General features: G+C 49.5%; 2 protein-coding genes across 3 annotated transcripts; both read left to right on the top strand.

Moving 5' to 3' along the window:
• Positions 1-3597: 3597 nt before the first annotated feature.
• LOC134732103 (proline-rich protein 23D1-like) lies at positions 3598-7320 on the top strand. Its single transcript, XM_063614838.1, has 4 exons — positions 3598-3867; positions 4960-5024; positions 5263-5330; positions 5569-7320. Exons 1-4 carry the CDS (start codon positions 3791-3793, stop codon positions 6199-6201), a joined length of 843 nt encoding a protein of 280 aa, XP_063470908.1. The 5' UTR covers positions 3598-3790; the 3' UTR covers positions 6202-7320.
• Positions 7321-11419: 4099 nt separating this feature from the next.
• On the top strand, positions 11420-15142 carry LOC134732101 (proline-rich protein 23D1-like). 2 transcript variants are annotated; one of them, XM_063614837.1, is made up of 3 exons: positions 11423-11689; positions 12782-13152; positions 13391-15142. In XM_063614837.1, the coding sequence occupies exon 3, from the start codon at positions 13442-13444 to the stop codon at positions 14021-14023; it is 582 nt and encodes a 193-aa protein (XP_063470907.1). In that variant the 5' UTR covers positions 11423-11689; positions 12782-13152; positions 13391-13441; the 3' UTR covers positions 14024-15142. The 2 variants fall into 2 exon arrangements, with proteins under 2 accessions (XP_063470906.1, XP_063470907.1); XM_063614836.1 differs by having other exon boundaries at positions 11420-11689; positions 12782-15142.
• Positions 15143-15496: the final 354 nt, after the last annotated feature.

The following is a 15496-nucleotide window of genomic DNA, read 5'->3' as shown; positions in this document are numbered from 1 at the left end:
CTAGACACAATGCAAAAACTAGGCAGGTGTGGGATCTCCCCACTCCAGAGGCTGAGGAGGGAGGATGCCTTCAGTCCAGGAAGCAGAGGTTGCAGTGATCTGAGATCGTGCCATTGCACTCCATCCTGAGTGACAGAGTGAGACCCGCTCTAAAAATAATTATAATAATAAATAAAGTAAAATGAAATAAAACTCCATTTCTACAGCAAATTGTTTTATTTCTGTTGGGTACAAGGCACAGATGGTAGAGCCCACAGTAAGTGGATTGAGAGGAGCTTTCTCCAGGCAAAAGAGCATCCGCCACTCCACAGATAACAGCACACACACACACACACACACACACACACACTCAAACAATCACAAAAGACATCTACGAGTCCATTTATACCCCCACCACAGGTCATCTTCAGATTTCCCCCAGCGTTTCTCAAATGCATGAGTTTGCACTTCTAAGGAGTCTTTTGTGAATAGATCCCCAGAGGTGGTCTCTTTGGACTATTATAGGGGAGTCACAAATAGAAACTCTCTCACAACATCTCATATGCTGCCCCCTTTTTTTTTTTGAGACACAATCTCCCTCTGTCATCCAGGCTGGAGTGCAATGGGACCATCTCAGCTCATCTCACTACAACTTCCGCCTCCCAGGTTCAAGCAATTCTCGTGTCTCAGCCTCCCAAGTAGCTGGGTCTACAGGTGCACCCCACCATACTTGGCTAATTTTTATATTTTCAGTAGAGTTGGGGTTTCACCACATTGGTCAAGCAGCTCTTCAACTCCTGACATCTGGTGATCCGCCCGCCTCGACCTCCCAGAGTGCTGGGATTACAGGCATGTGCCATTGTGCTCGGCATACTTCCATTTTTTAGGAGTTCAAACAAATTCTGGGTAACAATCCCCAAAAGAGTCACTGTAAAAGTCAATTCATTTTGTACTATGGAAACATTAGTAAGACACATAAAAAAAAATCATTTCAGCCAATAAATAAAGAGGCTAGAGAAAAAGTGAGAATCACTCTTATGCCATGTCTACTGGAATGGGTGGGGGGTGGGGCAGGGCTCTCCTGGCCCACCAGGAAGCACCAACACTAGCCGATCAAATGGTCAACAAACAGCATTCTTTTTTTTTTTTCTTTAATTTTTTGAGATAGAGTTTAGCTTTTGTTGCCCAGGCTGGAGTGCAATGGCGCGATCTCAGCTCACCACAACCTCTGCCTCCCAGGTTCAAGTGATTCTCCTGCCTCAGCCTCCCGAGTAGCTGGGATTAAAGGCACGTGCCACTATGACAGGCTGATTTGTATTTTTAGTAGAGTCAGGGTTTCTCCATGTTGGTCAGGCTGATCTTGAACTCCCGACTTCAGATGACTGGCCCCCTTGGCCTCCCAATGTGCTGGGATTACAGGGGTGAACGACCATTCCACCCTGGACAGTATTCTTTACTGATGTATTTATTAATTCACTAACATGAATATTCTAACATTACAAACTAGGCCATTCAACACAACTATGTATTAAGATATAGTTAAGGAAAGAATGTACTAAAAGCGATTGGGAACATTAACATTGCTTTCCACACATTTTCTTTTTAAGAACGGACATGTGTTTATCACAGTTCTGGAGGCTGGAAGTCCAAGATGAGGGTGCCAGCATTATCTGGGTCTGGTGAGGACCCTCTTCCAGGTTGGAGACTGTCATATCCTCCCTGTCTCCTCTCATGGAAGGTGCTGGCGAGCTCTCTTCTGTCACTTTCAGAAGGGCACTAATCCCATCTACGAGGGCTCCACCTTCATAATCTCATCATCTCCCAATGGCCCCACCTGCTAATACCTTCACATTGGAGGTTTGAGGGTTAAAATTTAAGCCTAAAGGAAAAAACCTTTTCTTTTTGAGACACGGGCTTGCTCTGTTGCCCAGGCTGAAGTTGAGTGGCACGATCTCGGCTCTCTGCAGCCTTGACATCCCAGGCTCAAGCGATCCTCCCACTTCACCTTCTGAAATACCTGCGACTACAGGCACTTACCACCACACTTGGCTGATTTTTAAATTTTTTGTAGAGGTGGGGACTCGCTACGTTGTCCTGGCTGGTCTCTACCTCCTGGGCCCTTGGGCTCAAGCCAGCCTCCTGCCTTTGCCTCCCAAAGTACTGGGATCACAGGCATTAGCCATCACTCCTAGCCCAAGATATTAATACAGTAAATATTAACACCTATCTCGGATTGGATATCTCATAACGATTACAGGTGGTCACAGGTTACAAGGGTAGTGATAATGGAATCACCACGATCTTGGTGATGCACCATCTAAAACTCCTGCCTTCCTCAATTCTGATCACAGAGATGAAGACCACATGAAACTCTTGCACGTTTTCTTTCACGATTTGGCCTAGAAATGATACATCCAGTCTCCTGGATTTTAGAATGTCCATTTTGAAAATCAAGGAGATGAGGCCAAGACGGTCTTCTGTGTGTGCAGAATGAGATGAGAACTGCATAAATGTCTGAGGCAGTTATTCCATAATTCTCCTATTCACCAATTGTTTTTACACCCCAGATGGAAGGAAGGAAGGAAGGAAGGAAGGGAGGGAGGAGGGAAGGAAGGAAGTAAGGAAGCAGGGAAGGGGAAGGGAGGAAGAAAGGAAGTGCGGAAGGAGGGAGGGAGGGAGGGACAGAGGGAGGGAGGGAGGGAGGGACAAAGGGAGGGAGCGAGGGAGAGACGCAGGGATGGAGGGAGGGAGGCAGGAAGGGACGGAGGGACGGAGGGAGGGACGGAGGGAGGCAGGGAGGGAAGGGACTTAGGGAGGGAGGAAGGGAAGTGATGGAGGGAGGGTGGGAGGCAGGAAGGAAGGAGAAAATATCTGAAAGAAAGAAGAAAAGGAAAGATAGAAAGAGAAAATATCCACCGAAAACACAATGAGTTAACACCAATGGACTTTCTCCATTCAAAGAAGGGTCTGCACCCCAGGAACAGCCACTTCATCCTGGTTAAACGCACACACACACACACACACACACACACGCTTTCTTAGCACATTCAGAAATCCAATCCAAGTTTCCTTCGGGTCATCGTGAGATTCGCAGCAGTATTTGTCAAATGCTCTTAGATTGAACTCCTACAGCACCTTCTTACTTGGATAGGAAGAAAGAAGGCAGCTGATTTAGAAAAAATGGCAGGAATTCAAGGAGAGTCGCTCGGAGATGCTTGTGAATTTCCTTCCGCTTCTGTTCCCTTGACACTTCATTTCATATACATCACATGCCCCAGGACAGCCACTGTGAAAGTTAACATGTTTTTATTGCATGAAAATATAAAAGGCACACATTAAAATCTCTTTGAGCGATAGATGAATTGGGTATTACAGCAAGTGTCTATCATTATTAGGCAAGACCTAGAGGTTGGGAGGGGGCAGGAAACAGGTCGCCTGTTGATGGGATTAGGCAGCTTCTGTTGATTGGTCATCTATCGATTGAGCTATGGCTAAATCCTCCTTGAGGGCCCCTCCCATTGTCATACCGGGAACAGCCAATCACATCAGTTCCTGCTGACAAATCCCCTGGCTCCACACCCTGTTGACAGTATAAAGGATTCCCCCAAGAGCTCAGTTGTCAGAGCCTGATGCACCTGCCGCTGGCTGGCCACGGCCCCGTCGCTCCACAGCGCAAGTCTTCGGGAGCAGCTTTGGGGCTGACACCGCTCTCTCAAATTAAGTAAAGGATCCAGAAACCAAAAAGAAATCTTTGCAGGACACAGACAAACACTGGCATTGGCTGACTTGGAGAACCCTGGAAGTTTTCACCATGAAAGGTTCCCGGCGCCCAAGAAGCCCCAGTGATTCCTGCACGGAATCCAAGAGCGAACACGCGGGAGAGAGCGGGTGAGCTTTGCTATGTGCTGGGGACACCTGCAGGGTGACCTGCCTGTGGGGTGTGTGGGTGTGTGTTGGAGAGAGAGGGGAAGGGAAAGGAGACGCATGAACCTGCCATGAGATTGGGTGTTTTGAATTTGGGGCAAGAGGGAAGTGAGTTGCCCCTAAGTCATCACAAGGTGCTGGGAAGGCTTCTACAACCCAACCACACACATATCTCAGGGCAGCCCCACTTTCAATCCACCCAACCAGCTCCACAGGGAATGGGCTCTGTGGTCTGCAAGAAGGGAGATTGTAGGACCTGATGTCAGGAGTTCATGATCTACTGAGGAAAAAAAGAAAGAGCAGTTTCCCCCTTTTTTAATTTTTAATTTTTATATTTGTATTATTTACTGATTTATTTTATTGAGACAGCGTCTCACTCCGATGGTCCACACTGGAGTGCAGTGGCGCGGTTTTAGCTGACTGCAGGCTCCACCTCTGAGTCTCAGGCCATCCTCCCGCCTGAGCCTCCTGAGTAGGTGAGACCACAGGCGTGCACCACCGTGCCCCACTAATGTTTTGTATTTTTAGTAGAGACTAGGTTTCACCATGTTGCCCAGGCTGCTCTCAAACTCCTGGACTCAAGCAATCCTCCTACCTCGGCCTCCCAAAGTGCTGGGATTATAGGCGTGTGCCATCATGTCTGACAAATTCCTTCCTCTCTTCTTGCTTTTCTTGGAATCCTAAGACCCCGTTCCTATGTTACCTCTACAGACAGAGGTGCCACATTTCCGGCATCTCAACGTCTTTCTCCAGGTCCTCACACCCAAGGAGAGGTTTCTAACTCTCGCCTGCGTGAGCTCCTGAAAGGGTAAACTGCTCCCTGCGGGCACCGACCCTCCTTCCCTGCCTTTTCTTCACCCAGGGAAGCTCAGGTAGATGGGGTGAGAACAAGAACAGCTGGGAGTTAGGACAGATTGGGAGCAGGTCTCACAGGAAGTGGATGACGAGTCCGTGACCTTGAATGAAAGGCAGGGAAGTGGAGTGAATTCGTGGGGATTCGGGGAATTGGACGTCAGGTAACTGCCCGAAATCTGACTGTGTCTCTCTGTCCTACAGCTCCAGCAGCACGCAATCGAATGCCCCAAAACGCCAGAAAGTGGAGGAGCTGGGTCCTCAGCCAGGTGAGGCATCTTCTCTTTTTCATCCTGAGTCTCCTGCTAGGAAGCCTGTGTCCCATCACATCATGAGATGAGCAGCTGTGCTGTCCAGAGTGTCGGGAGCTTCCTCCTGCAGCTCCGTGGGCGGGTGTCCTGTACCTGGCTTCTTCTGCATTTGGTCTTTCTCACGGTGGCACCTTTAACCCTCAAGGGCATCCTGCATGACAAGGGCTTTCACCTGCACACTCTGCTCTCTCCACAGGTGTAGAACCAGCTCCAGTACAGCCAGGTCCCCACCACCCTGCACAGCAGCCCCTGGAGCTGCCCCAGGTAAGGTCGCTCCATCTAGGTGGGCGCGGGTGAGACAGGTCTGCCTGAGCTCCAGGCCCTAGGGGACTTCCAGGAAATGACCCTCCCAAGGGGCGTCAATGAAAGTGCAAATTCTGGGTGTCCCTGCAGGGTTTAATTTATGCCTGGGGAAGTTACCGACAGCTCTCCTGCCTTGGTCTGTCCCTGTTTGAGCCCCCCCTCAGAGGACAATGACTGACCCATGGCTTTTCTCCCCCAGGGCCCACAGCTTCCCCACAGGAAGCTGATCATCGTGGTCCTGGAACCAGGAATGCTCCTGCACCTGCGGCTGGGAGAGGAGGTCTTGCTGCTGGACCCACAGGGAGCCCTGCGACTCAGCCTCGTCAGTGTGCTCCTCCTGGTGGTCCCTGAGCAAGTCCTGATGTCCTTGAAGGATCTCTTGTACCCTGCCCATGCCCGCTGGCTCCTGTTCACGAGCACAGAGACTGTCTGGGAGATTGACATTGAAAATGGATCTGTGAGAGCCCAGAGAGCAGAGAATGTGTGCGTGGCGCCTTCAGTAAAAGAGAGTGAGGCTCCCCAAGGCTTCCTGCCCGTGATGGGACCCCCGTCAAACCTTGTGCATGGAATCGGCCCTTCTTCCCGGCGTGTCCTCTACCTCAAACCTTGCTACAGAGCCGCTGTGCCCCAGGGCTCGTCCCAAATGCCCAAGCCTAGGCCCTGGAGACAGGCTCTGCCTGAAGAATTCAACTTGGATCTCCATGGCCTGGAGCCCCTGCCCAACTCTGCCCTCAGACCTCTACCTCCCTCACCCAGTCCGGAGCCCACAATCTGCCACGAGGTTCTATGGAGGCCAATGTGCAAGGCCCGAAGACGTCTCTTCTCAGGCTGATGGGCCGTGAACCCTCAGGCACCAGATGGCAATCAGAGATGCTCTGTTCAGAATGAAGCACGCCTGCGTTTTCATGGTGTCTGCCTGCACAGGTGTCTCTGCTCCTCGGAGGAGAGATGCTGCGCGAGCTGGAGAGGTGGAGAAATGCTCCGTCCTCTCACCTGAACCTTTGCTCTGCCTCAGATGCTCTTGATTTGTATAAAAGAGCAACCTTGAGATTGGGGCACAAAATATTTGCAAATCTATACACGCAAGGACTGCTCATACCCAGAATACACGGAGACTTGTCAATACTCCAATGGAACAAACAAACGATTCTGTTCAAAACCCAGCAAGAGACTTGAGCAGACATTTCCTCAAAGAGGATGCAAACAAACACTTCAGAAAGTGTTCAGTATCCCTCCCCGGGGAAATGTATGTCAAATACACCTTGAAATACAACCGAGAAGCTCTTAGAGAAGCCACCATGACAATGCCTGACCGTCCCAAGCGCTGCAGAGCATGTGGAGAAAGTGGAACGCTCTGACAGTGCCGGTTGAAATCCAAATGGGACAACCCGCAGGGAGAAAGAGTTTCATTGATTCCTAATCAATGCAATAGGCACTTCTTGGAACCATCTTTCCCACCCTGAGATAGTTGTTCTAAAGAAATTAGAACTCATGTGGACAAGGTTGAGGGCAGAGGCTTCTAGCACCTGTCCTCACCATCGCCAAAACATGGAAGGCACTTTAATGTCACTCAGCAGTGACTAGAAACAGGAACTGTGACCCATTCTTTCAATGGGATGCAATTCAGCAATGAATGGGCTGGGATTTTTGTTTGTAAATTCAGTTCCAAGAATGAGTAGTGAATAAGTTGTTGGAACACTTGAAGGTATGTTTGGACTCTTAGGCTATGTGAGACTTATCCCGAGATTGTAACTCTCATGAAATTGACACGCACATCAAGCCTGTGTGATCGACATTCAGTTTCCAATTGAGGTTTGCTGTAAAACACATACTAGATTTTGCATCAGATAATGAAGCCTTGTAGCATGTATCTTATTCATCACTGCAATGTAAATTCTATTGCTGTTGATTCTATCTGTATTTCTTGGGTTAAATAAAAATGTTAAAATGATTTTCGTCTATTTGCGTTTATTTGCTTTAATGTGTTTGCCCAAAAATCTCCATTTCTGGGCCGGGCGAGGTGGCTGATGCCTGTCATCCCAGCACTTCCGGAGACCGAGGCGGGTGGATCACGAGGTCAGGAGATCGAGACCTTCCTAGCTAACACAGCGAAACCCCATCTCTACGAAAAAACAAATACAAAAAAATCAGCTGGGTGTGGCGGCGGGCGCGCGTAGTCCCAGCTACTCGGGAGGCCGAGGCAGGAGAATGGCGTGAAGACAGGAGGCAGAGCCTGCAGTGAGCCGAGGTCACTCCACTGCACTCCAGCCTGGACGAGAGTGAAAGACCCTGTCTCAAAAAAAAAGAAAACTAAATCTCCATTTCTGCCCACGCCCAGTACTTCCCACTTGTAAACCCAGCACATCGGGAGGCTGAGGGGCGCTGATCACTAGAGCCCAGGAGATGGAAACCAGCCTGGGCAACATGAGGAAACCCCATATCTAGACACAATGCAAAAACTAGGCAGGTGTGGGATCTCCCCACTCCAGAGGCTGAGGAGGGAGGATGCCTTCAGTCCAGGAAGCAGAGGTTGCAGTGATCTGAGATCGTGCCATTGCACTCCATCCTGAGTGACAGAGTGAGACCCGCTCTAAAAATAATTATAATAATAAATAAAGTAAAATGAAATAAAACTCCATTTCTACAGCAAATTGTTTTATTTCTGTTGGGTACAAGGCACAGATGGTAGAGCCCACAGTAAGTGGATTGAGAGGAGCTTTCTCCAGGCAAAAGAGCATCCGCCACTCCACAGATAACAGCACACACACACACACACACACACACACACACACACACACTCAAACAATCACAAAAGACATCTACGAGTCCATTTATACCCCCACCACAGGTCATCTTCAGATTTCCCCCAGCGTTTCTCAAATGCATGAGTTTGCACTTCTAAGGAGTCTTTTGTGAATAGATCCCCAGAGGTGGTCTCTTTGGACTATTATAGGGGAGTCACAAATAGAAACTCTCTCACAACATCTCATATGCTGCCCCCTTTTTTTTTTTGAGACACAATCTCCCTCTGTCATCCAGGCTGGAGTGCAATGGGACCATCTCAGCTCATCTCACTACAACTTCCGCCTCCCAGGTTCAAGCAATTCTCGTGTCTCAGCCTCCCAAGTAGCTGGGTCTACAGGTGCACCCCACCATACTTGGCTAATTTTTATATTTTCAGTAGAGTTGGGGTTTCACCACATTGGTCAAGCTGCTCTTCAACTCCTGACATCTGGTGATCCGCCCGCCTCGACCTCCCAGAGTGCTGGGATTACAGGCATGTGCCATTGTGCTCGGCATACTTCCATTTTTTAGGAGTTCAAACAAATTCTGGGTAACAATCCCCAAAAGAGTCACTGTAAAAGTCAATTCATTTTGTACTATGGAAACATTAGTAAGACACATAAAAAAAAATCATTTCAGCCAATAAATAAAGAGGCTAGAGAAAAAGTGAGAATCACTCTTATGCCATGTCTACTGGAATGGGTGGGGGGTGGGGCAGGGCTCTCCTGGCCCACCAGGAAGCACCAACACTAGCCGATCAAATGGTCAACAAACAGCATTCTTTTTTTTTTTTCTTTAATTTTTTGAGATAGAGTTTAGCTTTTGTTGCCCAGGCTGGAGTGCAATGGCGCGATCTCAGCTCACCACAACCTCTGCCTCCCAGGTTCAAGTGATTCTCCTGCCTCAGCCTCCCGAGTAGCTGGGATTAAAGGCACGTGCCACTATGACAGGCTGATTTGTATTTTTAGTAGAGTCAGGGTTTCTCCATGTTGGTCAGGCTGATCTTGAACTCCCGACTTCAGATGACTGGCCCCCTTGGCCTCCCAATGTGCTGGGATTACAGGGGTGAACGACCATTCCACCCTGGACAGTATTCTTTACTGATGTATTTATTAATTCACTAACATGAATATTCTAACATTACAAACTAGGCCATTCAACACAACTATGTATTAAGATATAGTTAAGGAAAGAATGTAGTAAAAGCGATTGGGAACATTAACATTGCTTTCCACACATTTTCTTTTTAAGAACGGACATGTGTTTATCACAGTTCTGGAGGCTGGAAGTCCAAGATGAGGGTGCCAGCATTATCTGGGTCTGGTGAGGACCCTCTTCCAGGTTGGAGACTGTCATATCCTCCCTGTCTCCTCTCATGGAAGGTGCTGGCGAGCTCTCTTCTGTCACTTTCAGAAGGGCACTAATCCCATCTACGAGGGCTCCACCTTCATAATCTCATCATCTCCCAATGGCCCCACCTGCTAATACCTTCACATTGGAGGTTTGAGGGTTAAAATTTAAGCCTAAAGGAAAAAACCTTTTCTTTTTGAGACACAGGCTTGCTCTGTTGCCCAGGCTGAAGTTGAGTGGCACGATCTCGGCTCTCTGCAGCCTTGACATCCCAGGCTCAAGCGATCCTCCCACTTCACCTTCTGAAATACCTGCGACTACAGGCACTTACCACCACACTTGGCTGATTTTTAAATTTTTTGTAGAGGTGGGGACTCGCTACGTTGTCCTGGCTGGTCTCTACCTCCTGGGCCCTTGGGCTCAAGCCAGCCTCCTGCCTTTGCCTCCCAAAGTACTGGGATCACAGGCATTAGCCATCACTCCTAGCCCAAGATATTAATACAGTAAATATTAACACCTATCTCGGATTGGATATCTCATAACGATTACAGGTGGTCACAGGTTACAAGGGTAGTGATAATGGAATCACCACGATCTTGGTGATGCACCATCTAAAACTCCTGCCTTCCTCAATTCTGATCACAGAGATGAAGACCACATGAAACTCTTGCACGTTTTCTTTCACGATTTGGCCTAGAAATGATACATCCAGTCTCCTGGATTTTAGAATGTCCATTTTGAAAATCAAGGAGATGAGGCCAAGACGGTCTTCTGTGTGTGCAGAATGAGATGAGAACTGCATAAATGTCTGAGGCAGTTATTCCATAATTCTCCTATTCACCAATTGTTTTTACACCCCAGATGGAAGGAAGGAAGGAAGGAAGGAAGGAAGGGAGGGAGGAGGGAAGGAAGGAAGTAAGGAAGCAGGGAAGGGGAAGGGAGGAAGAAAGGAAGTGCGGAAGGAGGGAGGGAGGGAGGGACAGAGGGAGGGAGGGAGGGAGGGACAAAGGGAGGGAGCGAGGGAGAGACGCAGGGATGGAGGGAGGGAGGCAGGAAGGGACGGAGGGACGGAGGGAGGGACGGAGGGAGGCAGGGAGGGAAGGGACTTAGGGAGGGAGGAAGGGAAGTGATGGAGGGAGGGTGGGAGGCAGGAAGGAAGGAGAAAATATCTGAAAGAAAGAAGAAAAGGAAAGATAGAAAGAGAAAATATCCACCGAAAACACAATGAGTTAACACCAATGGACTTTCTCCATTCAAAGAAGGGTCTGCACCCCAGGAACAGCCACTTCATCCTGGTTAAACGCACACACACACACACACACACACACACGCTTTCTTAGCACATTCAGAAATCCAATCCAAGTTTCCTTCGGGTCATCGTGAGATTCGCAGCAGTATTTGTCAAATGCTCTTAGATTGAACTCCTACAGCACCTTCTTACTTGGATAGGAAGAAAGAAGGCAGCTGATTTAGAAAAAATGGCAGGAATTCAAGGAGAGTCGCTCGGAGATGCTTGTGAATTTCCTTCCGCTTCTGTTCCCTTGACACTTCATTTCATATACATCACATGCCCCAGGACAGCCACTGTGAAAGTTAACATGTTTTTATTGCATGAAAATATAAAAGGCACACATTAAAATCTCTTTGAGCGATAGATGAATTGGGTATTACAGCAAGTGTCTATCATTATTAGGCAAGACCTAGAGGTTGGGAGGGGGCAGGAAACAGGTCGCCTGTTGATGGGATTAGGCAGCTTCTGTTGATTGGTCATCTATCGATTGAGCTATGGCTAAATCCTCCTTGAGGGCCCCTCCCATTGTCATACCGGGAACAGCCAATCACATCAGTTCCTGCTGACAAATCCCCTGGCTCCACACCCTGTTGACAGTATAAAGGATTCCCCCAAGAGCTCAGTTGTCAGAGCCTGATGCACCTGCCGCTGGCTGGCCACGGCCCCGTCGCTCCACAGCGCAAGTCTTCGGGAGCAGCTTTGGGGCTGACACCGCTCTCTCAAATTAAGTAAAGGATCCAGAAACCAAAAAGAAATCTTTGCAGGACACAGACAAACACTGGCATTGGCTGACTTGGAGAACCCTGGAAGTTTTCACCATGAAAGGTTCCCGGCGCCCAAGAAGCCCCAGTGATTCCTGCACGGAATCCAAGAGCGAACACGCGGGAGAGAGCGGGTGAGCTTTGCTATGTGCTGGGGACACCTGCAGGGTGACCTGCCTGTGGGGTGTGTGGGTGTGTGTTGGAGAGAGAGGGGAAGGGAAAGGAGACGCATGAACCTGCCATGAGATTGGGTGTTTTGAATTTGGGGCAAGAGGGAAGTGAGTTGCCCCTAAGTCATCACAAGGTGCTGGGAAGGCTTCTACAACCCAACCACACACATATCTCAGGGCAGCCCCACTTTCAATCCACCCAACCAGCTCCACAGGGAATGGGCTCTGTGGTCTGCAAGAAGGGAGATTGTAGGACCTGATGTCAGGAGTTCATGATCTACTGAGGAAAAAAAGAAAGAGCAGTTTCCCCCTTTTTTAATTTTTAATTTTTATATTTGTATTATTTACTGATTTATTTTATTGAGACAGCGTCTCACTCCGATGGTCCACACTGGAGTGCAGTGGCGCGGTTTTAGCTGACTGCAGGCTCCACCTCTGAGTCTCAGGCCATCCTCCCGCCTGAGCCTCCTGAGTAGGTGAGACCACAGGCGTGCACCACCGTGCCCCACTAATGTTTTGTATTTTTAGTAGAGACTAGGTTTCACCATGTTGCCCAGGCTGCTCTCAAACTCCTGGACTCAAGCAATCCTCCTACCTCGGCCTCCCAAAGTGCTGGGATTATAGGCGTGTGCCATCATGTCTGACAAATTCCTTCCTCTCTTCTTGCTTTTCTTGGAATCCTAAGACCCCGTTCCTATGTTACCTCTACAGACAGAGGTGCCACATTTCCGGCATCTCAACGTCTTTCTCCAGGTCCTCACACCCAAGGAGAGGTTTCTAACTCTCGCCTGCGTGAGCTCCTGAAAGGGTAAACTGCTCCCTGCGGGCACCGACCCTCCTTCCCTGCCTTTTCTTCACCCAGGGAAGCTCAGGTAGATGGGGTGAGAACAAGAACAGCTGGGAGTTAGGACAGATTGGGAGCAGGTCTCACAGGAAGTGGATGACGAGTCCGTGACCTTGAATGAAAGGCAGGGAAGTGGAGTGAATTCGTGGGGATTCGGGGAATTGGACGTCAGGTAACTGCCCGAAATCTGACTGTGTCTCTCTGTCCTACAGCTCCAGCAGCACGCAATCGAATGCCCCAAAACGCCAGAAAGTGGAGGAGCTGGGTCCTCAGCCAGGTGAGGCATCTTCTCTTTTTCATCCTGAGTCTCCTGCTAGGAAGCCTGTGTCCCATCACATCATGAGATGAGCAGCTGTGCTGTCCAGAGTGTCGGGAGCTTCCTCCTGCAGCTCCGTGGGCGGGTGTCCTGTACCTGGCTTCTTCTGCATTTGGTCTTTCTCACGGTGGCACCTTTAACCCTCAAGGGCATCCTGCATGACAAGGGCTTTCACCTGCACACTCTGCTCTCTCCACAGGTGTAGAACCAGCTCCAGTACAGCCAGGTCCCCACCACCCTGCACAGCAGCCCCTGGAGCTGCCCCAGGTAAGGTCGCTCCATCTAGGTGGGCGCGGGTGAGACAGGTCTGCCTGAGCTCCAGGCCCTAGGGGACTTCCAGGAAATGACCCTCCCAAGGGGCGTCAATGAAAGTGCAAATTCTGGGTGTCCCTGCAGGGTTTAATTTATGCCTGGGGAAGTTACCGACAGCTCTCCTGCCTTGGTCTGTCCCTGTTTGAGCCCCCCCTCAGAGGACAATGACTGACCCATGGCTTTTCTCCCCCAGGGCCCACAGCTTCCCCACAGGAAGCTGATCATCGTGGTCCTGGAACCAGGAATGCTCCTGCACCTGCGGCTGGGAGAGGAGGTCTTGCTGCTGGACCCACAGGGAGCCCTGCGACTCAGCCTCGTCAGTGTGCTCCTCCTGGTGGTCCCTGAGCAAGTCCTGATGTCCTTGAAGGATCTCTTGTACCCTGCCCATGCCCGCTGGCTCCTGTTCACGAGCACAGAGACTGTCTGGGAGATTGACATTGAAAATGGATCTGTGAGAGCCCAGAGAGCAGAGAATGTGTGCGTGGCGCCTTCAGTAAAAGAGAGTGAGGCTCCCCAAGGCTTCCTGCCCGTGATGGGACCCCCGTCAAACCTTGTGCATGGAATCGGCCCTTCTTCCCGGCGTGTCCTCTACCTCAAACCTTGCTACAGAGCCGCTGTGCCCCAGGGCTCGTCCCAAATGCCCAAGCCTAGGCCCTGGAGACAGGCTCTGCCTGAAGAATTCAACTTGGATCTCCATGGCCTGGAGCCCCTGCCCAACTCTGCCCTCAGACCTCTACCTCCCTCACCCAGTCCGGAGCCCACAATCTGCCACGAGGTTCTATGGAGGCCAATGTGCAAGGCCCGAAGACGTCTCTTCTCAGGCTGATGGGCCGTGAACCCTCAGGCACCAGATGGCAATCAGAGATGCTCTGTTCAGAATGAAGCACGCCTGCGTTTTCATGGTGTCTGCCTGCACAGGTGTCTCTGCTCCTCGGAGGAGAGATGCTGCGCGAGCTGGAGAGGTGGAGAAATGCTCCGTCCTCTCACCTGAACCTTTGCTCTGCCTCAGATGCTCTTGATTTGTATAAAAGAGCAACCTTGAGATTGGGGCACAAAATATTTGCAAATCTATACACGCAAGGACTGCTCATACCCAGAATACACGGAGACTTGTCAATACTCCAATGGAACAAACAAACGATTCTGTTCAAAACCCAGCAAGAGACTTGAGCAGACATTTCCTCAAAGAGGATGCAAACAAACACTTCAGAAAGTGTTCAGTATCCCTCCCCGGGGAAATGTATGTCAAATACACCTTGAAATACAACCGAGAAGCTCTTAGAGAAGCCACCATGACAATGCCTGACCGTCCCAAGCGCTGCAGAGCATGTGGAGAAAGTGGAACGCTCTGACAGTGCCGGTTGAAATCCAAATGGGACAACCCGCAGGGAGAAAGAGTTTCATTGATTCCTAATCAATGCAATAGGCACTTCTTGGAACCATCTTTCCCACCCTGAGATAGTTGTTCTAAAGAAATTAGAACTCATGTGGACAAGGTTGAGGGCAGAGGCTTCTAGCACCTGTCCTCACCATCGCCAAAACATGGAAGGCACTTTAATGTCACTCAGCAGTGACTAGAAACAGGAACTGTGACCCATTCTTTCAATGGGATGCAATTCAGCAATGAATGGGCTGGGATTTTTGTTTGTAAATTCAGTTCTAAGAATGAGTAGTGAATAAGTTGTTGGAACACTTGAAGGTATGTTTGGACTCTTAGGCTATGTGAGACTTATCCCGAGATTGTAACTCTCATGAAATTGACACGCACATCAAGCCTGTGTGATCGACATTCAGTTTCCAATTGAGGTTTGCTGTAAAACACATACTAGATTTTGCATCAGATAATGAAGCCTTGTAGCATGTATCTTATTCATCACTGCAATGTAAATTCTATTGCTGTTGATTCTATCTGTATTTCTTGGGTTAAATAAAAATGTTAAAATGATTTTCGTCTATTTGCGTTTATTTGCTTTAATGTGTTTGCCCAAAAATCTCCATTTCTGGGCCGGGCGAGGTGGCTGATGCCTGTCATCCCAGCACTTCCGGAGACCGAGGCGGGTGGATCACGAGGTCAGGAGATCGAGACCTTCCTAGCTAACACAGCGAAACCCCATCTCTACGAAAAAACAAATACAAAAAAATCAGCTGGGTGTGGCGGCGGGCGCGCGTAGTCCCAGCTACTCGGGAGGCCGAGGCAGGAGAATGGCGTGAAGACAGGAGGCAGAGCCTGCAGTGAGCCGAGGTCACTCCACTGCACTCCAGCCTGGACGAGAGTGAAAGACCCTGTCTCAAAAAAAAA

The sequence above is a fragment of the Symphalangus syndactylus genome, chromosome 13 (assembly GCF_028878055.3).
Source record: "Symphalangus syndactylus isolate Jambi chromosome 13, NHGRI_mSymSyn1-v2.1_pri, whole genome shotgun sequence".
Lineage (NCBI taxonomy): Eukaryota > Metazoa > Chordata > Mammalia > Primates > Hylobatidae > Symphalangus > Symphalangus syndactylus.
This window is presented reverse-complemented; position numbering and strand designations above follow the sequence as displayed.